Raw genomic sequence first — 24,740 nt, forward strand, 5'->3', positions numbered from 1 at the left:
TAGCGGCAATGGATATTGTATTGAAAGCTATATTCAAGTTCTGTACCACGAACCAGCTATTTAAGATTTGTAATTTATATCAACGTGCGTAGCGCTATACGACATGTTTCGTATGCTGCGATACCACCAATCGAGGTTTCAAGTCTCCCACTGTCTAAACCAGTGATTCCCAACCTTTTTGGATGTCGGAACAACATTGCAAACTTCAGAGTACGTATGGAGCCGCATCAAAACACTCGAGTAGGCTACTACGAAAATTTAAAGGTAGTTAGCCTACCTCTGTATGTCATCATCCAGCTAATTCTAAAGCATACACAATTACACATAGTCTAAGACTTCTATAGATTCTATGTCAGTTATTTAAGCATCGATAGACGCAGATGGGCGAGTGCTATACATTGAAATGCACTGAAGATGCACATCATTACTGCAACATATTATGATGTCGTAACGTGATGCTCCTCATACATTTCAGCACCTAAATACTCAAGTCTGGCGGGGAAACATACAATCACTCAAACCACAACTATCGAATGTATGTGGTCTGTTTCGCCGCCTTAGCTACAATCTGCCAGTTAGGGTTCTGTTGATACTCTTCAACACTCTATTCCTATCAAAGTTACAATATGGAATTCTTTATTGGGATGCTGCCTGCAAGAATACGATTGGCCCACTACAAAAACTTGGACCATCCGTGTCATTGCCAAAGCTCCACGGCGGCCTGAATGTGCAACTGTTATGTCGCTACTCAAAAGATTTGGTGTTCTAAACATCGAAGATATGAGGAAGCTAGAAATTGCCAAGTTTATGTATCAGTTCCATTGCGGTCAATGTCCCTCAAATTTCAACGACTACTTCACTTCGGAGTCGAAAACGCACAAGTGCAGCGCACGCGCGTCAGCGAAAAACAACTACCATATGATCAGGACGGAATACAAGAAAACGCATTGCTCTATCAAGTATGCCGGACTCCAATTGTGGAACAGCATCTCGCCGGCTATCCGGCAGTCGTCGAGCATGTCCGCATTCAAGTCGAAATACAAGCAATTTCTTCTAAATGAATTGGCCTATTAGTCAGCCGTCAGGACAACCGGACTACGACCTAACATCGACCTCGCCTTCCGCCACATGCCACCTCATTTTGTCGCTTGCGTCTTATATTCTCTGCATTACTTTTCATTCAGTGTTCAGTGTTCAGTGCATGCCTCTTCTTTACTTCGCCTATAGGCCAAGGTGGGTGTCTGATCTTAAAGACTACTCCAAGTTGTTTCGACACCTTCCTATCTTTTCAATGTATCGCAGATTTTTGGTGTTTTGAAACGATGAAAATATTAATAAAACTGATTGATTGAGTAATATTGGACTTGTTGCAATTTATACTTGACTATGATGTTAATAAAATTGTGTCGACATTTACTCTTCACAAAGACGATCTATAAAGGTATATGACTAGCAGAACTTAAGATATATCTTTGTCTGTCGCGTAGTGATCTATGCGTTTGATGCTAGTCTGCTAGAATTATTTTTCGCTGCTTTCAGAAGCTGCCTTGGACGGCTTTAGACATAGCTAATGTCCCTCATTTTAGCATTCATATAGAATAACCGACAATATATTCATAGAAACAGAGAACCACTGTGATCTATTGCCTTTGTGTGGCATATTTAGAGGTCGATCAGAGCCATAAGAAGGCTACCTTGGAGCCGCATGCAACTCTGAGAGCGGCGGTTGGGAATCACTGGTGTAAACTATAATTCTAGTTGATACGAAAGGACGTAGTTTATTTGTGTCCTTGATGTTTGTTGCGGTATATACACCGACTCGTGATATACATACACACGATCCGTGCATATGCATACCATGAGTGTATGATGTGCATATGCTACTGGACAAGGAAGGTACGGATACAGCCTTGTAATGCACGAGCCCTATAATGCATGAGCGCCAAGCGAGAAAGTCGTGGATACTAGCGTTAGTAATCAGGCCTCTGGTCTGACCCTGCCGGGGATCGAACTCACGACCTACCGATCAACAAGCCGGACGCTTCGGACGCTACACCATTATGCTATCTTTGCGGTGATAAATGAAATCTTTTACTGTCTTACTGTCAAGAAGCGTATACCGTTAGTACTCCAAAAAAAACATCTTTCACTGCTCGACTTGGACCATTAGAATGAATTCTCAGATTCGAGTACTCGAATAATTGTGTCCAACCCTGGCACGAAACAAAACTTCCAAAAATGCGTAAAGATCGATAAACGCAGTCGACACGTTTTTGATGCAAGTCGGCCTCTGTCGAATCAATAACGTGTCTTTTAAAATTAATTATCAGGAATACAAGCGGGTTCTCTGCTCCTCTGGGAGCTCGATTGCTCGGAAGCGAGATTGGATCGACCGAGACACATAGCTCTTTCAGGTTTACCGGCAAAATTTGGAGTTTGACGAGCGACTTAAAGATACTCTTGGAGGTATGCAGAAGTTCAATACACAAACCCGAATATTTTCGGCTTGCACTCGTCGAGGTAATCATCAGTAAGTATCGGTAATATAGAAGCGGAAATCTGAACATTGTATATCGACAATCCAGCGAAATCTGACCGCCCTTGGATAATCAATCACATCCATCGCGTATTAGAATTTTGTAGTGTGCTGCGAGCTGAAAAAGTTTGGGAACCACTGGTTAACACTATTGCGTTAATCAAGCCTACAAAATACAGTCACGTCTATAAGGGCGACGAGTATTTCACGAATATCTGTGATCCGGACTATCTCATTACGTAGCATACCCCCTACAGATATCATCATCCGTATCAGAACACCATTACAGTTTATTGTTAATGGTTTTATCATATCAAAACACACCACACACCATGAGACTGCGATACAATCAGTCTTTGAAATCAGACATCCACCAGAGCCCAGGAAAAGTGAAGAAGAGGCATGTAGCCTACACTGAATTAAAAGTATAAGAAGACAACATAAAAGGACAAGCAACAAAATGAGGTGGCATGTGACGGAAGACGACGTCGATATGTGGGGTCCGGACATCTTGGGGGCTGAATAGTATTCATTCATTGGTTCTGTTCCAGTGATTATATAATCTGAGTGTAATAAACTGATGAACCAACAACTTTGTCGAGTATTATACGCCGAGTATTTCCAGTCCAAGTCGTCTAAGCTACGTGTTTTTTCGAAAATATCATACAATTATGATATAATTATGCAACTTTTGAAAATATATTGTATTTTTAAAAGGCATTTGTTTGAATCAATTTAGAATATGTGGAACAGAGCATCTAAAAATACACTTTCCGTTTTCAATACAAAACAAAACCTACGGATTTTAATGAATTTCAATATAATAGAAAGTCATGAAGGAAGTAGGTTTTCTCACTCTTAACATGTTTAAGTTTATTCAAGCTGATAAAAGACAGTTTCTAGGTCTATACTCGAAGTTTCGGCCCTGATACACGAGACTTGAATTAAGTAGTATGAGATTTTTGCGTAGTATAGGTAACCAAAGTCTCCTGGTTTTGTAGTTCAAACGTACAACGATTTCTAACGAGCTACGTGAGGCACTCATGCTCGCTCAGAATCAATTGATTTGCAATGCAGTCGTTACTTCTCCGAACCGATTGCGGTTGCAGTTTGTACCCTTGGGCGGTTTTCTCATATAACTCTATTATATTAACCCGCAGATGTATGAATTGAATCTTTAGCTGCTGGAAAAACGTCGTCAGCAAGTGAAAGGTTAATATATATAATAATGGTCCGGTTCAGTTGGTATTAGCTCACAATGTTGCGTTACATCGACGACGCTTTCGATCGAATTTGATCAAATGCTTGAGATCGTGACGGACGTAGCCAGGACACTGGAACCTAGTCAGACTTGTGCAAACTACCAATCTATTAATTTGACGCAAACTGACTACTGCTTTTAAGAAGCTCTAGTTCTAATTCTAGTACAGGGATTTTGAAATGTTTGAGTAGCCTTAATTTTAATTCTAGTTTTGTATTTAAAAAAATAGTTGCCAAACAACTACAAAACGATCTATATCGTTTGGCGTGAATCGTGATTCGAGAGTGCTGGTGTGTGACGGTCGTGCTGCGATTTCTAGCTCAGAGTCATCGCTACTAATCGTAGCGTAGCCAGACGGTGGGCTTGTTCGGTCGAAATCTCTCTATTTCAAACTTTGCACTAATGCACTCATCTGATTTCGATTAAATAAAAATTGAATCTATAGTTTAGGTTCGGTTTATTAGCAATTTTTATCATTTCAATACACCACAAAACTGCGATACGATGAAAAGATAGGAAGGTGTCGAAACGACTTGGAGTAGTCTTTGAAATCAGACGCCCACCCGGGCCTAGGAGATCCAAGGAGAAGGCAAGCCTACGGAATGAAAAATAAAAGAAGATCATATAAAAAGCAAGCTACAAAATGAGGTGGCATGTCACGGAAGGCGATATCAATAGGTCAGGTCGTGGTCCGGTAATCTGGAGGGCGAATTTAGTAGATATTGCTTGCATTTCGACTTGAATATGGATGGCCAGCGATTTTATAGTTGTGTTTTGAATAGTTAGTTGCGTATTTTATGACATAGTTGTGGATTTTGAAAGGTGAGTAGGCTAGTTTTAGTTCTAATTGCGAGTTTTAAAATTGTTTACTTCGATTTCTAGTTCTAGAATTTGAAAAAGAAAGTAGAGTTGTCGTTGAAAATCAATTAGCTAGTACAATTATGGGTATAGCGCAGGGGAGGCTACCCCGTGGCCCGCGACGTAATTCTCGAAAATAGTTATAATATCCCAAAAATAACTTATCAATGTAATTTATTGTGAACTTGCAAGGCCAACCAAAATTTAATTAGCATGACCGCGAACTTTGGGATGTTGATGAATAAAATATTAGTTCACACGCATTGGTGCAGCCAGGGGCTAGTCACATTTTTCGTAGATCTTTGTATATGACCATGAAGTAGAATATTCGTGGCAGGTTTTATGACTTGACATTTTTCTTAGCACTTCGCGTGATTTATTGTCACTTGATTCTTTGCTTTTAGTAAAAATTAAACATATGCCCAATTTGCAGAATGGAGTCTAACTATATTAGCACCACAATTATCAGTGAACGTGTTGCCAAACATGCGAATTCGCGTGTGTACTCGCGGAAAGATAGTCGGCGAAGAAACATTTGCACAAAATGATAGACACATGCTTGCCGAAATCTTCAATATTTAAATGTCCAAGCGCCGAATAACCCTGTCCTTGACAAATGAACCCGGCGATGTACCATCGCGACCCACAATATATGCAAGTAACATTATTATTGACCAAATTCATTCATTAACTTTGAAAAGTTTTCGCGCTGTGCGCTGCTAGGTCGCGTTTACATGCTGCGTCTTCATGTCATAATTGTTATACATGTTGATGGTTGCTAATATTTGTCTTGTTTTCACCGTTACCTAATCCGGTTCGCTCCCAACGGAAGACTAAAATAGGTCATCAACATCCAAGTGACCCGCGCAATGTTTCATAAATCTCACATGGCTCTTTGACCGAAAAGGTTGGCCACCCTTGGAGCACAACCCTTCAGGAATCCATTTTGAATATGATAGAAGCTTATAAGCGACAGCATATAATAACCTTTCGTCGATTTTTCAGCGACAGCTTTTCAACAAGTTGTGACTCCGTAGCTGAAAAATGTTAGTCTGACTGTGACCGCTTTCTGAAAAAATGACAGATAACGACTCGAAACAAGCGGATGGCAAAGATGGTGGCGTCACGGAAGGCCTGAACGGCAGGACAACGTTGGGTGTGTGCGTGGCCTTGAGTCAGGCCAGCAAGTCGAGTCGATGGCCTGATTACGATTTCGGGGAGGACGATACGCCTAAAAGTCGGCAAAACGAAAAAAAACGGAAGGACAGCAAAAAGAATAGAAATAAAATTAAAATGGGTAAAAAGAAAAACAATAAAAAGAATAAAGAGACTGACGAAACCGAAGTGGCGTCACACGAGCCGAACGGGCAAGCCCGAAGAATAAAAGACAAAAAACCTAAAACTTTCGCACTGAATTTTTACCCAGATGAAAAGGCTGTAAATAAACGGAACGAAATTAAAAAAGACCAACAAGTAATTCCTACTCAAAACGGACTCGGTTCGTGGAAGGAGCATCCGATTTACCGTTATTGTTTGAGAGCTGGAACTCTGATCGGGGGAATCGTGTTCACGGTCAGTATATTGATTTTTGCCGCCACCAAGCATCTGTATCGCATCGCATGGTTCTGGTATTGAATTGGATCGTCCATGTTTTTTCCGGATTTACACCGTTAAAAGCAGGGTAGGCCAACCTGTGGTAGTGGAACGAACACTATACATCCGTCTATACCTAAGTAAATTAGAGTGTTTGTATGTGCTATTCATGGTGTTTGCCGACTTCCATGGCCATTTGCCATTTACACCAGGTCAATTTTCATTTCTATTCCGTAGATGCCGACTTGTAGCACGGCCCACTTTCAGGCTTTTATAAGACACCGTTTACACGAATGAAAGGACCAGGGGGAGCCAAGGTAAAGAGTGAGTTGATAACATTAAAGACGGAAACGGGATCTGGTTTAGATAGGGATACCATCTTATACAGGAGTGGTCCAGCTTTTTGTTATTCACGGTCGCATTTCAATTAAACTAGCCTACTTATGTCGCCTACGGCCGCATTCCAGTGCATAGGCGTAATGAACTCACTAGACGCCAAATACCCATGTCCGAAGAACTCCGGACTAATCTATACTTATTCGCATCGGCTTACTATATACGCACCAAAAAACGCAAGTCATCGTGCATGTTATGAATAGTTACTGCGCTTGGTTTTGTAGTCACGGGTAACGCGCAAATATTTTCAAATTCATTAATGAATTCCGTCACTGATATTAGTGGTTTCACATATTACTATCAAATATATATACATTCTCAGCCCGTATGATCAGAGTCTCAAAATGAGGTGGCATGTCACGGGGATTATCAACGAAAAATTCAAATAGTTCCGCTTCTACTAGTCCGAATTGACTCAAATTTGTTTTGCATCGTCTTTGAAGACAGCTCAACAATTTCATGGGGTTGACAGAAAAATTTGAGAATTTTTATTTTTTTATTTTTAAAAATAATTTAAAAATTTCAATTCAAGATTGCACGGCCTTTACTGGTTGGAATTGAGTCAAATTTGGTGTGCATCGTTTTCTTGGACAACCTGACGATTTAGTCATTAGGCGAGTGCGATTTGGAAAAAAAAGTTTTTTTTGAACAACCCTAATGGCCACCCTATTCTAGCCTTTATGGTTAGGGCTGGGCACAATGATTCGAGTACTCAAATCTGAATCGAGTATTAATTTTAACGATTCGAGTCGAGTAGTAAAAGACGAACTTTTCGAGTATTGAAATTATACGCTCCTCGCCACTGAAAGTTAATTTATTAACGAGAATTATAGTTTTGATACTAATTTACACTGAAACGTTGATTGGCCATATTGTAGCAGACGAAATATATAGCATAAAGCTGGGAACGTTACTGGAAATAGCACATTTCCGAAGTCATGATCATCCCACAACATTGTCACGAAGCGCAATGAAATCGGTATGGTCGAAAAAATACCGAAGTATGTTTAATGTGATGGATAACAGGCATTATACTCTTTGTGGTCGCATAAAAGGTACACATTTGAACTCTGACATATTACATTCTGGTATGACGTCATAATGAGTGATACTCGATTACTCGACCCGAAGCATATTACGTGATTCAGAATCGAATCACTCAGGTACTCGATTTTGCCCAGCCCTATTTATAGTACTGAGCAACAACTGCAAATCGTTCGAAATCATGGTTGGGCAAAAAGCATTTCGAAGAATGAAAATCGCCTAATTCAGATAAGTGCAAAATCAGGCTATCAAAACCAAAAAACTTGAAACAGCAATGGGAAAACATGTTATCATACAAATTTGGGCATGAAAAGAGTGAAAGCTTGAGAAATTGAATGCTTCCGGGTCATACTTTGTCTTCTACATGTTTGGAAATTGAAGTGGTTAATTTCTCGAAATTTCGGTTGTGAATATCTCAATCATTTTTGAGGCAGGAGCAGTCGTCCGATCAACTTTAAAATTTGAGGATTCACATCCCTCGAGATTAGGAACAAGATGAAAAGTTTTTTTTTCTGTGAATAAGTTAGGGTCCAAAGCTTGCAGGAACGCATAAATCAACATGTCCCCATATTCATTATAACACGCTCGGTGAAAAGCTCACCCTTAACTCATCTGCTCGAGATTGATGCCGAACAATCAAAGGCCATAAATTCTGCAATTGGCAATCACTTGTTGGATAATCCCGCCTGTGCGAAAAATTATCGAGACGACAGATTTTGCATACTCGGAAAGGGTCGTTCACGCTTTAATTTGTGTGCCTTGGAGTCGACTTTTATCAAAATACACCGGCCAAAGCTGTGTCAACAAAAATAGTTCGTATATCATCTAAAAATAGCACAGTGAACGCTCTCGTATTCGACATTTCATGCTGGTGACGTCATATTTTGTACTACGATTGTTGATATACGTTGTTCTACTAGTTGCTGACGATCATCCCTGGCGAGTGTCAGTCGTAAATATTCGGGTTTATTTCAAAGAGCTTTAAGGAAAAACTTCACAGAAACATTTCGCTGTTAGATTCCCGATTAAAAAAGTTCATATTAACAGAAAATACCAAAATATTGCTTTCAAAATGGATCAATGAACGTAGACCAGTGGTTCTCAACCTTTTTCGCTTCGCGGACCCCTTTTGACCGCCCCGGACCCGGGCGGACCCCCTCAAGTTTTAGTTCAATTTTAGCTCTTTTATGGTGCAACCTTCGTCTGTCTTGTGCAAATATGAGCTGTAGGCTTGTGATAAACAGCAAAATAATGCTTTTTCTTGAAAATAATGTTATACTATTTATGTATAAATTGGTGAACTTTCATTACTTCAAAGCTAATTTGCTGCCTTATTTCTTGAAGTAAGTGGTCGTGTCTTGAAAATCCGGGTCTTAGTTTTGATATGAACGAGGAGTGCCGAAAACTATTTCCGCAAAGATAGATGGAGGCTAATGCAGTATTAACGCATAACGCTTCCGACGATACTTTTAGTGTGATCGCGACATTTATGACACCAAAATGAAGAAACATATATTTTATGAACATAGCACGCCCAGCATCTAGCGCAGAGACGGGTAACATGCGCACCGCGGGCCGGATTCGGCCCGCAGAGAGTTTCTACCGTCAAAGTGAAATCCTAATCTAAAAGTGTAGACAAATTATATGCGCCAAAGAATGTATCCAAGTTTTCCAACCTGAGAAAGACTGTCATGAAACGACTTGTTCTGTTCGGGTCTACATATATATTTACGAGCAAACATTTTCGACCAGGAACAATTGAACATTAACACGACAAGGCTGCATATCAATATAACTGGTGATATGAATTTCAGGGTTGGAGCGTAATGCTTGGACAGTAGGGCTGTTCAAAAATAACTTTTTTTTCCTGATTCCAGCCATTCACTGATTAAATTGTCAGGTTGCCACAACAAAGGCTGCACACCAAATTTGGTTCAATTCGAACATGTCTAAGCGTCCGCAGAGCCAATTAAAATTTTTAATTTACTACGTAAAATTAAAAAAAAAAAATTTCAAATTTTTCTCTCAACCCCATGACAATGTTGAGATGTCTTCAAAGACCATGCAAATGAAATTTGAGTCAATTCCAACCAGTAGAAACGGAGTTATTTGAGTTTTTCGTTGATAATTCTCGGATTATCCACCAATCAAGGATAATTGGAGAATTATCAACGAAAAACTCCAATAACTCCACTTCTACTAGTCCGAATTGAGTCAAATTTTATTTGCATCGTCTCTGAAGACAGCTCAACAATTTCATGGGGTTGACAGAAAAATTTGAAAAATTTTTTTTTTCAATTTTCCTGTATAAATTAAAATTTTTAATTGGATCCGCGGAGCCCTATACTTGTTAGAATTGAACCAAATTTGGTGTGCAGCGTTTTTTAAGGTAACCTGACGATTTAATCACTGAATGGCTGGAATCCGGAAAAAAAAGTTATTTTTGAACAGCCCTATTGGACAGCAACGAAACAGTCCTTGTTAATCAAAAAACCAGCCTTGTCGATAGGGTATCCGCAATAAGAATGCGCACAATCTGATAGCAGAGATTGAAAAGTAGGTATATCATTGTCCGACTTATGACGGGTGTCAGCCGTAAATATTCGGGTTCATTTCAATATGAATATACTATTCAATTGTATATTGAAGTTCTGTACCTCCAAGAAGCAGTTCAAATAGTGGTTATGTATATCACAGGATAAATGGATTTCGTGGCGAGGTTTCAATCCCTGCATTGAGACAAATTTGGGAAATACTTCAGAAATTTTCATTTCAAACGACTGTTCACTAATTTGATGACAACTTCAAATCGAGAAGGTTTCGCAGACATTACGAAGTCACCCTGATTGACGTTACTATCTCCATATTTTTATTCTAACCTCAAACCCCAACAAGACGTCTCTAAACAGCAATATGTTTGTATCAGCAGGTTATTGGAAAATGGGCAATGAAAATGAACTTCCACACAACGATAGCTCATGTCAGACGATCATTATGATGATATGAGTCCTGAGGTTTCAGCAGTTGTGGTGCGGAACTTCCTTATGCTTTCTCAAATTAAAAAATAAAATAAAAATTAGGTTATCAACCATTTTAAAAATTTAGAGGTCTCGCGGACCCCCTGAAATTGCTTCGCGGACCCCTAGGGGTCCGCGGACCCCCGGTTGAGAACCGCTGACGTAGACCATTCCCCACCAAATTTTCACCACAGGTAGGATGTCGACCAAAGCACCCTCAGTCCAAATTTCAGAAGGGCTGCTTCATTAGTTTTCAAGTTATGAGTTTTCACTGATTTTCCAATTGGGATGGTTGTCCACAATGTCCAGTTCCTTGAGTAAGTGCCCTAGTGCAAGCAGCAGACTAGTATAAACTACTGGGTTTTCAAAGTACGAATATAGAATTAGAACTACTCACTTCTCAAAATATGCAACTGGAACTTGAACTACCCGCTTTTCAAAACACGCAATTAGAACTGGAACGAGCATAACTTGCTTTTGAAAATACGCAACTAGAGATACATTCCAGCAGATCGTACACCGTCAACTAACTAGAATGGTAGTTGGTTCAATTTTGTTGATATCACATTTCAGATCTTGTGCATCACCTACCTGGTCGTTCGAGTCAAAGAGTTCCAGATCAGGGCCGTGTTCGGAGTGTGGAACGGAGATCATCTTCTGCCTGACGTTTGGAGGGTTCTTCTCATATTAGGATTCATCACTGCGTCGCTATGCTTGACCGCCTCTCTCCTTCTAGTCGTAGCCTCATGTTTATGTGCAAGTAAGGTCAGTGAGTCACTCGCAGTCGCAATAATGTGAAAATGTGGAAATATTTCTTGGCTCTCATTCTAATTCTAATCTAATTACTGAAATGTTTCTTAACACTCAGATTAATTCTAATGTAATTTCTGGTTTTCCTGAAAATGCTACAGAAGAACTGCATCGTGCAAAATAGCCTGAGCTCAATGTACAGATAGTTGCTATTCTCGTACTTATGAGAATTACTCAACTGTGATTTGATATGAACTCGATTCAATCAATGTCCAAGTTTTCTCGAATTCTGTGATTCAAATTCTAATCTAACTTGAAAATAACTTTGTAGGGATAATTTAAATTCTGATCTAATATTCAGAAGAAAATTTTCTAGTTTTCCAGTAATGATTTTTCCTACTTGCACTACTACCTCAAGTAGCTATGATTTTACACTACTTCTACTTCATAGGTTGGTATTTAGCAAAAACTAGGCCTCACATGTAAATCAAGACTTCTATTTGTACTCGAGTATAAATATATGACGCTACTTGAGTACCGAGTACTTTGACCAGCTTTGGTCTTTCAGGAAAAGTACTCGAAGATTCGCCTGGTCATCTCGTTTTGGTTTGTGGCATCCGTGGCGGCACTGATCAATAACGTGGGTGAACTCGTCTTCATTGAAGCGATGCCAGAAGTCAACATGGGGCTTCATTATCCCAGCGACAGCATTGAGGACATCAAGTCAAACAGCAGGCCGCTGAGGGTGCTCATAGGACATTTCGCGGTGGCTTTTGTAAGGTCACTTTTTTATTAGACCTGTGCAAACAAGTAGAACTAGTCACCTTTTAAAATACGCAACTATATTTAGAACTACTCAGTTTTCAAAACTCGCAACTAGAACTAGAACTAACGATCTTCGAAAGTCTGTAACTAACTAAAACATCACTAACTCTATTCAAGTCCGAAGCAACTCATCAATTTGCAATAATCGAAGACAGTGGTTCCCAACCTGGGCGAAAATGACGAAGGGGGCGATAGGGGGGCGAAAATGGACAAAGAGGGCGACGGGGGTGAAAATAGCGAAGGGAACGATAGGGGGCGATGACGCGTCAAACTGGTGACCTTTTTTTAGTCAACCCGCCGGTGATTACAGTTTGTATGCCCAATTTTCGGTACACAAAATTTGGGGGGCGATGATCGATATGGAGCATGAAAAGCGGGCGATGGGTCGAAAAAGGTTGGGAGCCACTGATCTAAGACATATTGGAGAGAGAATCGTCACTTAAAAAACATGGGGTATCCAGCTTGAAATGGTAGGGGTTTCTACCCCAAAACTCGCCCCTGCTCTTAGTAGTGATGACTGTGAGCTAGCAATGGCAGCAAGAATATCATGCAACAGAACACAGGTATCACGATTCACGCCAAACGATGACCTGTTTTCTCGTTGATCGGCGACTAAATTTTTGGTTAAATGAAGAACTAGAAGTAGTCACTTTTCGAAATCTGCAACTAGAACTGGAATTGGAACTATTCTCTTTTGAAAGCTAGCGACTAGGATTATACCCCGAAAAACTCAAAAATCATCAGTTAGCATACCGTCAACTAACTCAATTGGTAGTTTGTCCAAGTTGGTCCTTTACGTAAACGTTAAGTACAACGCTTTCGTGCATAATTGACATCCGATTTCATCTGCAGATGTTCATCTCGCTGGATCTGGTGTTATACTTGCGACTGTTGAAATACATGGATTCACCAAATATCCTCATCGCATGGCTCAGCCAGGAGGGCGGTAAGATCGGAGGAGGAAAGCCTGTCGGCAGAGCAGACTCTGCCAAACTCGGTTCGTGAAATCTCTCGACTTCTAGTCTACTTTCTTGTCCTCAAAGATATGACCGTCTCCAATCAGGGCTCCTTGCAAACTTTTGAAAGTTACTGGTTAAAATTGGCCTAGAGTTGGGATATTATCGAATCAGGATAAAGCAGTGATTTTAAACCTTTTACTCTTCGCAAACCCCCTCTGGAGTCTGGACCGTCACGGACTCCCGCCGACCCTCCAGTTTTAGTTCAAATTTAGCTCAATTATCGTACACTCGTCATCTGCCTTGTGCAAATATTACCTGCAGGGTAGTGAAACAGAGTAACAAATCGACATTTCTTGAAAATATAACATCATGCAATCTTTTGAATTTCAGTTGCTGACGATTACCCCTGACTGCCAAAAATATTCGGGTTCATTTCAATATGAATATACAATTCAATAATTCAATCATACTATGGTTGTAGAAATTGGGACTTTCTGCATTTGCCTACATTTCCTGCATTAGGTAATAAACCAGTTCTTTACAATGGATGTTGCATTGAAAGCTATATTCTGTTTATGTGAGTCCCGAAGTTTTAGCAGTTAGGAAGCGAAAAGGTTATTTAATTCTGATCCCGAGAACCGAGAACTCCGAGAGGCGCATGCCGCAACTCACATTGAATAATGGATACAGAGATAGTTCATTGTGAAATCGTTTATCACCATAAGTATGAACGAAAATTGATATAATTTCATCAATCGGGATCCCGAAAGCTCATTTCGGCGAATACATTCGGACTACGTTTATCATCTTTGGCGTGGCTGCAATGTACCAGTCAGTCACAAACACCAACTCTGCATATGAGAGAATAAACGCTGATGAAACCCGTCCGATCTTTCATTAACAACAAAGCTCTTTATCAGTTTTCGCGCCCTTTTTACAGTGTTTTATAGCGCCGTGTAGTCTCAAAGCAGAGGCGTCTAATCAAACGCTGTCATTCCCGTTGAAGTCTTTCTCTTCGGCGGAGAAATCAGTCGTCTTCACCAATAGCTTATCCTGAAAATCATCAAAAATTTTAGGCGGCGTTGTAATGCGTCGAGTCGCGTCTTTTAGGTGACTTGACTTACACTCGAGAGTCATTTTCTAAAATGCAACTCGACCCGACTCAAATCAATTTGTGCATTGACTGGACTTGTGGTCGAGTCATTGCGCATGACTATACCAAGTCATTTGACTCGAGACTCGGACCACCAAGACAGGCATTCGTGGTCATTTTGTAGAATAGTGAGCTACTACAATATTGGTATTTCGTCCATCAGTATTGTTATCATTATTATTATTATTATTATATTTAAAAACAATTTTAGTGACGCATATAACAACTATGGTCTTTTGCGTCACGACATAACAGTTGCTAATCGAATCGATATTGCGATAAGTAAATACAGTCAACTAAACATTTATTACCGTCCCTTTGTCTTCGCAATGAATTCCCACAGCAAAGGTAATATATAATCAGTAATTATTATATTTTCCATGGTGGAGGGTACTCTCAACTCTCAAGTCCAGTACGGCAGCTCTAAACTGGCATCTTTCGTTGGCGTACTTCGCACACTCGATAATAACGTGCTCTGCAGTTTCTTCAACATGGCATGTGGTACAATCAGGGTCAGGGGTATCCAATTTTGCTAAGATGGGAGTTTAGACGATAGTGTCCGGTCCGCAATCTGAAAATGGTGGTTTCGGCTCGGCGTGGCGTAGTTAAAGTAGGTAGTTTCATGTATATGTCAGGGCAGAACTGCTTGAAATGTGCTCCAGAGGCGGTTTTGATGAAACTTTGGTTCTAGTCTTGCCTACATTGACTTAAAATCAATGAGTTGGCCTCACTATCTATCAATAGGCCCACTAGTGTTTGCAAAATAGGGCTATAGAGACTGTGTAAAATGACAAAACTTGCTATATCACGAATTCGAGGCATTTAATATCATCATAGCTGTAAAAAGTAAATTGAACGGAATTGAACTTGAAAATAAGCAGTGAACACAATGACGTGTACTCGGACTCGAACCTTTTGAACCCCGACTTTGACTTAGATTTGACTCGGTGATAAAGTGAAAATGACTCGACATGACTCAAGTCAAAACTATGAAAGCAGAATTGAATTGTGACTCGGGACATTGTGCCTTGGTTACAACCCTTCTTCTAGGTCTGTCGATTGTGTTTAGTTTTATTTTCACTGCATTGGCCCAATGCTACTATGGCTTGGTTGTTCAATTAGACTATTTAGAGTAGTGGTTCCCAACCTGGGGGCGCACCCCGCTTGGGGGGGAGGGGCGTGAAAGCATCTGAAGGGGGCGCGAAGAAGCGGTCCACTGAAAATTATTTCGCGCTCTGCCCGATTTACCTCCAATTCACGCGTGTTTCTCTATATATAGACCGAATTTGATATTTTTGAATTCTCTCATCAACAGTCATAGCCTTCCAGGCCATCAAACGATCTGTTGGGGTTGGTAGCATCCCGGTTGGATTTTGTGATATGCCGATAAGGGGGGCGCGAAATTTCTCACTATAATAAAGGGGGGGGGGACTAAAAAAAGGTTGAGAACCACTGATTTAGAGCGAAATTTCGGTAATCAAATTTTAATCACACACATCTGCTTTTCCAGAAAATGCTACAGAAGAATGCATCGTGCGAAACGAGTCAAGCTTGGAGCAAAGACATTTTCCAGTCTAGTGGATCTGAGAATGAACACTGACTTGATGTGAAATAAACTTGAATTTTGTTGTATATTTCTCATAATTCGGAATAAGCAACTTTTGGCAAATTCATTAATTCAAATTCTAATATTACTTGGGAAAGCTGAAAATTTTCCGATAGCAGTCCAACTCTGCCGACAGAAACTAATACATGCATTTAACATGTTTTTTGCTGTTTTTTCTGTTTTTTTAAAAGCCACGACGTCACTGATATTCAATTGTGACATCATAGTGGATTGACATTGACAATTGACAATATAGGGTGAATATAGCTCTTTTGACGAGATATAAGTACTATTAATGTTGAACTGACTATTTTGCGAGTTCCAACCATCCCATATCGATATACGTCGGCTATCGGCTGGTAATTGTCCGTAGGCTTATACAACGCGATTTTGGAAAGTATTTACACAATTACAGCACAATTTTACAAATTAAAAAAAACATTTTTTTTTAGATCGGTAAACACGGAATCAAAGATAAAGAATATCAACCTGGTGTAAAATGACTAATGTAGAAATGACCAATGTTGAAACACCATGAATACCAAATAAACGTACATTCGTGTGTCGTCATAGTAACGAGGTACTACTACAATTATGGTAGTACTCAGATATGTTTTGCCCACTCGCACTATACTTACTCAAGTAGGTATGTTTCTACAATACTTCCATGTCTTCTTGAATAATTTGTAGGCAGAAATACAGACTTTTACGCTTTGAAAAGTAGTTTTGAGATCACATTAAATAACGTTCACGTGCCACGGTAAATATCCCTTTTCAATTCAAATCCGGAAGTTTCGACACCAATAACGACGCTTGTACTAGTTGGAATTGAGCCAAATTTGCTATGCATCGTTTTTTCAGACAACTTAACAGTTCCATGGGACTTTCAGTAAAATTCGAAATATTTTTGATATATTTATTTTTTAAATAACTCCGATAGTCTCGCTTGTATACGTTGAAAATTGAGATAAATTTGCGGTACAGTGTTTTTTTTAGTCACCCTAGCTATTGTATGGAATGGCCGATAAAATTCGACGGAAAAGGTCATTTTTGAGCAATCCTATTTAACCCATCCTCATAACGCTACCCTACTGTAGACGCGTTGTGGGAAATAACCCAAACAAACAGTATTGTATTTAAGCACAGTTCAATCCCGTCATCAATTACATAGAATTATTACTTTATTTAATGAATTATTGTGGAACAATCATTAGGAATAGAATTATTCGCAAACCTCCTCGTCCGTCTTGAGAACGTCAATTCTGACGTCGCCGTCGCAGATCTCTTCCAGCGAAGTCTTAGGAGTCGTGCCCAAGTTCATCAGGCTGTTGAGAAGAAATACGCAATTATGCTGGAGCCCTACATTGTTTCATTTCATCGTGTAAAATACTGACACCAAAGGAAAATACATGATGTGGTACGAGCTAACTGGATAAGTTTAGACTTGAAAAATGTTATACTCTTATACTGACGTGGCGTGTGGGAGATTGCCCTCAACCCTGAATAAGTGACTCTGGCTTGCTTTGAAGCCAACTACGGACCCTCGCGTTAGTGAACCTTGACAATTCGAAACACTACAACAGTCATTTGAGACAAATTGTTATCAATTGTATCGTACGATATCTAGCTCGTCTCAAATTTTCGTTTAGTCGACTTGACTTGAGTCATTCTGCTAAACTACAGCATGACTCGTCTGGAATTGAGGGAATCGTTGTGCTGACTCGACTTTTTCGGGTGTTATGCTCAAGTCATATGACTCGAGAAATTCTACATAACCTGATTCAAGTCTCGTTTATTAGTACTTGAAAATAGGTCCAGAAACCTTTCATGCGGCTGAATAAACTTGTTAGTGAGAAAATGAATATATTATGAATGCAAGGCATGCGATATCACCCGAAAGTTTTAAAATCACTTGAACCTGACTTCAAAACGATAATGAACACTAAACACGATGACTCGGAGCCGACCTTTTGCTCATTGACTTAAACTCGGACTTGACTCGTGGGTGAATTACAAATGACTCGAGTTGACTCGACTTGGTTACAACCATGTAAGTGATATATTCATCGCTAAAGCACCTTGATGGTTTACACAAATATAAATAATAAGAGCCTTGGAACGTGTCTGACAGACGCCATCTATATTCCCACTAGAGAGAGAGAGAGAGAGAGAGAGAGATTTATTTCTTCGTCAACCGGATTAAAACAGAATGAGTATGCAAAAAAAAATACTCAAAACAAAAACAAACACATATACATTAATAATAGCGTGTAACTGGCTTTATAACGGTATAAACGGGTGCCGGCGATATGATCCTTACGATCTTCATGTCAAGCCGAAACCTATAGGTGATTAGAAACAAGTATACAGATACATACACTCATGCTTACTAGTTGTGGTGGTTTGTAAAAAAACGAAAGATGAAAAACACCAGTCGCGTCATCTTGCGGATTCCATTGACAGCTTTGCTATCACGCGAGGTAAGTCAAGTGGGACGGTATCATAGACGTTGATAAACCACGAGCACAGACTCATTTTGATCCATTGAAAGGATTTGGATTCGAAATTTGGTGGCTGAAGGTGCCTTATGCTTGATTTATATCTTAATCTAGGGTTGAAATCGGCTAAACACATGTTTTTCGTGTACAGCAGTCGCCCTCAACAATTTTGACCTCGCGACACCCTCTGAGAGTGAAAAATATATAGTTCGTGCCATAAATTTGTGTCTCATAATAAGGCGAATTCAAAGAAGATATAAAAAGAGCGAAGAAGCCTAAAACAAGAAAGATCAAGATTCAACACCGTTACGACGGACATAAGGCTGAGCAGGTGCCAGATTGAGAGACCGTACCTGGTCGTTTCGATATTCTCCTATGTTCATCACATTGCATTGAATATTGTATATCTTGAACGGGTAATAACAATAGAACCGCTGACTATGCCCTACTTAGTATTTGGTGACCTCAAATGTTGGTGTACGTGGACCTTGTTTACAACACTCTCTCGTGGCACCCCGGAGCAATCCAATTGGCACACTAGTGTGCATCGGCACATCCGTTGATAACTACTGATTTACAGTGTGGCGAGGATTCTCTTGGCATATGCTTTGACAGGCATTTCGATGCGGGTAACAAATACTAGACCAAGATTACCGGAGTTGATAATTTTGATCGTCGCAGTTAATCTTCCTTCTGTCATTTGATTTGGGCGTGGCGGTTGCCTGGCGAAGAAAATTTCGGTTACGTGGATAAATAACACGAGAATTAGACTTTGAGTTAAGTATTCGGGTATCACTAAGACATCATAACAGTATGCTGTTGTTGTTTGCGGTATGCATGGTGTTTGTCGACTACAATAGTCATTTACACCAGGTCGATATTACTTATTTTTGATTACAAAACTGTCGACTGCCCGCGTTTGGACTTTTGTAAGACACCGCTTACGCGGATGAGATTGCGAGGAGGAGCCCAGATAAACCTACAACACTTGGGTAGGAATTCTGGAGTCAACTTCGGTCGGACTCGAACCCACAACCCATTGGTGTTGCAGCCAGTGAACTGCGCTATCCCGCCACTCATAACAGTATGAAAGCAGGACAAAGTTCAAATATGTACCTTTAAGGTGACCACAAAGAATATATTGTCGGTTCGACATCACATTTAAGATTTTTCCGACCATGCTTAGTTCATTGCACTTTGTGAGTCACAAATTGTGGCAATGGTGTGAGTTGATCACGAGTTCGCAGATATGTCGTTTTCACTAACGTGTGTAGCCTGTAGCGTTGTACTACATGTTTCGTAAGATGCCATACGACCAAGTGAGGTTTCAAGGCTTCCACATAGGTAAATCCTACCGAGACTCTACTTCTCGTTGATAAATTAACTCTTAATGGCAAAGATCGTATCATTTCAGTACTTGAAACAAATCCCCTTTTAGTACTCGACTTGTATCAATAGAATTAACACTCGATTTAGATTTGAGTACTCAAAGTCGGTCTACTATTCCACTTTTTGAAAGTAATGAAGTAGGTTTTGCCTCCTAGTACTACTCACTCAAGTGATGATATTTTAAAACTATACTCACTCTTCAGTTCACTACAGTCTTTGAGGCAAAACTACCCGATCCTACACTTAACTTACGTCCAATCCTACTTGACAGTTTCAGTTTTGTTAGGCAGATTATGCCCGAATACTTACAGCATTCCTAGAATATTTACTTTGTTACTTACTTGTAAATATCTACTTCTACTTCTGCTATAGTAAAAATTGACTCCTACTTCTCCTTTAGTACCGACAGCTGCTACTTTGACAACCCCTGAGTACCAACCAACAGTTATGCATTTCCATGCATGAGAATGAATAAAACCCACAAGGGGGATATGTCACAGGGGTGTATAGTGGGTACTGACTACGTGTTTGTCTTCAATACGTCACCTCCGTGTTCATAAGAACTTTTCGATGCTCCCTCTTTTTACACAAGCAGCACATCTTCACATTGTACAACATTTCGGTGGCCTGCACAAAAAAAAACGAACAGTGACGAGACGGGGAAAAGCTATTTTCAATTAAAATTTTCACAATTTCAATCGGATGCCTCGTGTTATTAACAAAATTTGGGAAATCCTGACCTTGTTTCGAAGATCTTCCCGCATGAACGCGTAAAGAATCGGATTTATACAGCTGTGTGAAAACGCGAGGGTGGTCGTGAACATATGAACGTAGTAATGTGACCTGTCCGATGCTGTTTTGCCTGGTGACAGCGCAATGAAATTCAGATAAGTTCAGCACGGTAAGAAGTAGCCTACACAAAAGAGTGGGCAGCTGTATTCACAGTAGGTTTACTCTACTCAAAATATTCAGCGTTGCGGCTCAAGTAAAAGTAGTGCTAGGAATACTCTACTCTATTACAAACAGAAGTAACAATTTCCAAGGCAAGTCCAAACTACTCCGAATGGAAGGAGAAGATGACAGGTATGAAAAGAAGGGTTGTAATGACTAGACGCAATTTTTCGTTGACTCGAATTGACTTGACTCGAGTCGAATTAATTACCATTTATACGTAGATTACTCGAGTCAAGTCCAGTCAACGAAAAATCGCAACTCGAGTCATTGCAACCCTGCCTTTGAATACAGCATCATGATCCACTGATTCTAGCCGATGAATCACTACTTACTCAGACTGTGTATGACATAAAATAGGTTTGAAACTTGATTTGGAAGCCAGCACAAAAGGAACACAGCGATCACCACCAGCACCATTTTCGTGGCTCGGTCCTAAAATTAAATAATTAAGCTGCAAGGCATATACATCAACTAAATGTCGGCCATACTTGACGCTTTCCAGTCAACTTGCCGGTCGTTCCTCTGGATTGGAGAAAAATAATGATTGCTGAGTAACAAATGAGAATAATGAGAAGTGGAATTGCGAACCCGACAACAGCCCTGAAAAGACAAATCAAAAATATAATGCGGATAACACGATGCTTCATAAATATCAGTGAAATTTTCGACCAAACGTGGAGTAATCGCAGTCATACATTTCTGATCCATAGTCAAGTGGTTAAAGTTGTCTTCGTTGGGACTCAAGTACGAGTAAAAGTACCAGTGCGAGGACATTTTATGAACTCTCAAGGTTAAATGCAATAGTTTGTAATAAATACATATTTATACATGATCGAACCTAATACAGCCAAATACTCCAAAGAAATGTATAATCGTACTATACATGATCAAGTTCAACATTACCAAGTACTATACACAGAAATACATAATTCTACGCCGTCGAACAAAAATTATGAGAGGTAAAGAATGTCACCTGGTCAGAGCGAATACGATGAGCCAGGTTTGGTGTGATTCCTGTTCGTCATCAAATGTCCAAGCACATTTAGGCAATCCGCCTGAAATCGAGGAGAAAAGTTTGGATTACCGGAATTCCGCTCTAACGAGTCTTGTAATATCGAGTTGTCCAAGTTTGCATATAATGTAATACCGCTCTCCCCCAACAAAGCTGCCAGTAGACTTAATTCTTCGAGCACAATTTGTATCGCATACCAACCTGGTGAAGTGTCAACCGTTCCTCGAAAGTAGGTGGGCACCGCCCCAAGAATACCCGAAAAGATCCAAATGGAAACAACGGCTATTCTGGCGCGGAACCGGCTCCTGGATAGAAATATACACTGACAGATATATTTTCAAAGTAGCCAACGTTGGTAATCAAGTAAAAGTGCTGCCGTAAATTTTCACTTTCACAGAGATTTTTAAGCCTTACCAAAACTTCAAAACGAAAGGTCTGAAAAACACTCAATTAGGTATAGTGACGAAGAGTAGATTTGGTGACTGCGTGGCATATTTTAGGTAGTCAGTCGCAGATGACTCTTAGCGAAAGGGCCGAAAAGGGTGGTACACGAAAACAGAACCTAACTCAGAATTATATCGCGGCCATAGATCCTGCATGCCTACACGCATGCATAATTTTGATTAAAATGTTGTAGGCTACTTGACTCATACCGCGGTTTTAGTCTGAAGTAGGTTCAGGTTCCGTGTGCCATGGCTGTATAGTGTTTATTTACACCCTATATCAGGAGTGGTACACGGGTGGAAATACACACTCTTTTCGCTAAGATCGTACTTTTCTACTCTCTACTAGGCTACTCTCTGCATAATCCCGGCCAGTGTTTATTTACCTTTTTTATAGCGGGTCTCCTAAAATTCTGGAGGTGGTTGCTTGGGACCCTCAGCCCAGTAATTTAGCGAGCCTAAAAGATCACCCCTTCTATCAAGGTCTCTTATTGCAAAGTTATGTGGTCTATACTTGTCGTCTACCTGATGACGAAAAAGGAGACAAAATAACGAAGGAAGTAAAAGATAAGGACACATGGTACAAACAATGATATAGTTTCAGCATTGACCAATCATACACCCCTAAGAGACACCAAGTCGTTTGTTTTACGGCAAACTTGTTGTTTTATTTAAAGGATAAGATTATTATCAATAATATACTTAACTTAGAGATTTGGAACAACATCGCAACTCACCTTTGTATGGTAGTGTAAAAGACAACGGCGATCATACGATCTACCGCCATGGCGGTAAGGAAGAACACACTTGCGTACATGTCGAAGTAGGTACACCCGCTGGCAATACGACACATCGCGCTCCCGAATGGCCATCTGCAGACAAGGTTCAAGTTGCGACAAGTGTGAACTACGGGTCTACTGATCGCACTTGTACGAACTGGATATTGACAATGCGCAACTAGAACTAGAACTAGAAATAACGACCTTAAAAAAATCCGCAACTAACTAACTATAATAAACCTAACTAATAACTGATTATGCAAATTACTGAATTGCAAAGGAGCTAAGAAATATTGGAGAGAGAATCGGAATTTCAAAAAGATCGGTTTCGAGTTTGAAATGGGAGAGTTCCGATCGTCCAAACCCACCCCTGTCTGCACCGCTGTTAGTAGTGATTACTCGGAGCTATAGCAATGGATACAAGAACATCACACACCAGAACAATAATTTGTACAAATCTGTCTTTCGACGTGACAACAATTAATAATCTTACCCTCCTAGGGCGTGGTCGACTGTCCACATGGGCAGCATGCTCACGAAAATGAAGTCCGCTATCGCGAGGTTGAGAACGTAAATGTCGGTGATGCTTTTATCTTTCCCCTTTGAGAGATACATAGGAGATTGTTATTATATTCTTTATTACAAGTAAAACTGGTAAATACACACATATATGGCGGACAGCAGCATGACCCGGAAGGCAAATGTTGAGATTGAAGTAAATGTCAGTAAAAAGTAAAACCTTTATTCCTTCGCAAAACATGAAATATTTAGATTGCAGAATTGAAATGAACAATTGTCAAGGGTTTAGACTTTAGAGGTAGAGATAATCCGTATTTACATTATCTTCTTTACTTACAGTAAACTTAGTAAATACACAAACGCAATGCTTGCCACGTCGTTATCCTGTATCGTCACGGGCTATAATGCGGTTAGGATTGCATTACCAGATAATCTTCTTACTATAGGTAGAACGAATTAAATCAATTGGAAATGCATAGAATTAAATTTTGTTTTACATGGAGTTATTGGTATGATCTACCTTGGAGTGGTGCTAGCATTATCTAGCTGTGCAAGTACCACGTGACATTCTATAGTAGCGATGCCTCATGGATATTTATTTTGTGATAGTGAAAGCGAGCTTTTGACAGAACGATTCGGACTTGAGATTGATTTTCCAGCGAACCCGACCGTCTCCAATACCGACAGTTGAAGACATAATCACAGAGGCACAGAACTTCAATATTCAATTTGATACTATCCGGCTGACTCACGCCATGGGCAATCGTCAGCAACTATGGATAATTAGAGAGAACCTTGCAACCTTATATATCAACAATCATATATCAATAAAAATCGGATACATCGCAAGGAAATGTTGACTCACCTTCGTATGCATGATGTATATCACAATCCCATTGCCAATCAAACCCACGAAAACGACAATCGTGTATATGGAAGGTAGGATGATATATCGGAACTCTTTGAGAACTTCTTCAAACGTAGCATTAGTCGGCCCAGCAGAAGATGCCGTAACACTTTCTATTGTCGTGTTCCACATTCTTCACCAAATTTGATAAACAGACGCAAAAATAGGGTTAGGGATGTCTTAAATTTTATGGGTGAGATGCATTATCGCTGCGCGAAATAATTCGTAGATTAAAAGCAGG

At 40.0% G+C, this 24,740-nt stretch overlaps 2 protein-coding genes across 3 annotated transcripts in view; one reads left to right on the plus strand and one right to left on the minus strand.

Annotated features, from left to right (window-relative positions):
- The first annotated feature begins 4,028 nt into the window (after nucleotides 1-4,028).
- On the plus strand, nucleotides 4,029-16,161 carry LOC145432888 (uncharacterized). The gene is made up of 5 exons (XM_080309722.1): nucleotides 4,029-6,227; nucleotides 11,279-11,470; nucleotides 12,024-12,230; nucleotides 13,133-13,277; nucleotides 15,903-16,161. Exons 1-5 carry the CDS (start codon nucleotides 5,733-5,735, stop codon nucleotides 15,968-15,970), a joined length of 1,107 nt encoding a protein of 368 aa, XP_080165848.1. The 5' UTR covers nucleotides 4,029-5,732; the 3' UTR covers nucleotides 15,971-16,161.
- Nucleotides 13,936-24,740, minus strand: part of LOC145432883 (neuropeptides B/W receptor type 2-like) — a 94,956-nt gene continuing 84,151 nt past the window's right edge. The window contains exons 2-13 of one of the 2 annotated variants that reach the window (XM_080309710.1): nucleotides 24,458-24,708; nucleotides 23,567-23,673; nucleotides 23,032-23,166; nucleotides 22,053-22,156; nucleotides 21,813-21,894; nucleotides 21,328-21,439; nucleotides 21,172-21,271; nucleotides 20,626-20,747; nucleotides 20,432-20,512; nucleotides 19,151-19,218; nucleotides 17,233-17,323; nucleotides 13,936-14,292 (exon numbers count right to left, since the gene is read on the minus strand). In XM_080309710.1, the coding sequence (XP_080165836.1) occupies nucleotides 14,221-14,292; nucleotides 17,233-17,323; nucleotides 19,151-19,218; nucleotides 20,432-20,512; nucleotides 20,626-20,747; nucleotides 21,172-21,271; nucleotides 21,328-21,439; nucleotides 21,813-21,894; nucleotides 22,053-22,156; nucleotides 23,032-23,166; nucleotides 23,567-23,673; nucleotides 24,458-24,631 (1,248 nt within the window). In that variant the 5' untranslated portion in view covers nucleotides 24,632-24,708 and the 3' untranslated portion in view covers nucleotides 13,936-14,220. The remainder of the gene's footprint in view (nucleotides 14,293-17,232; nucleotides 17,324-19,150; nucleotides 19,219-20,431; nucleotides 20,513-20,625; nucleotides 20,748-21,171; nucleotides 21,272-21,327; nucleotides 21,440-21,812; nucleotides 21,895-22,052; nucleotides 22,157-23,031; nucleotides 23,167-23,566; nucleotides 23,674-24,457; nucleotides 24,709-24,740) is intronic. The other variant, XR_013912990.1, reaches the window with a different exon arrangement.

The sequence above is a fragment of the Botryllus schlosseri genome, chromosome 2 (assembly GCF_051294905.1).
Source record: "Botryllus schlosseri isolate E-star chromosome 2, Bs_hap1, whole genome shotgun sequence".
Lineage (NCBI taxonomy): Eukaryota > Metazoa > Chordata > Ascidiacea > Stolidobranchia > Styelidae > Botryllus > Botryllus schlosseri.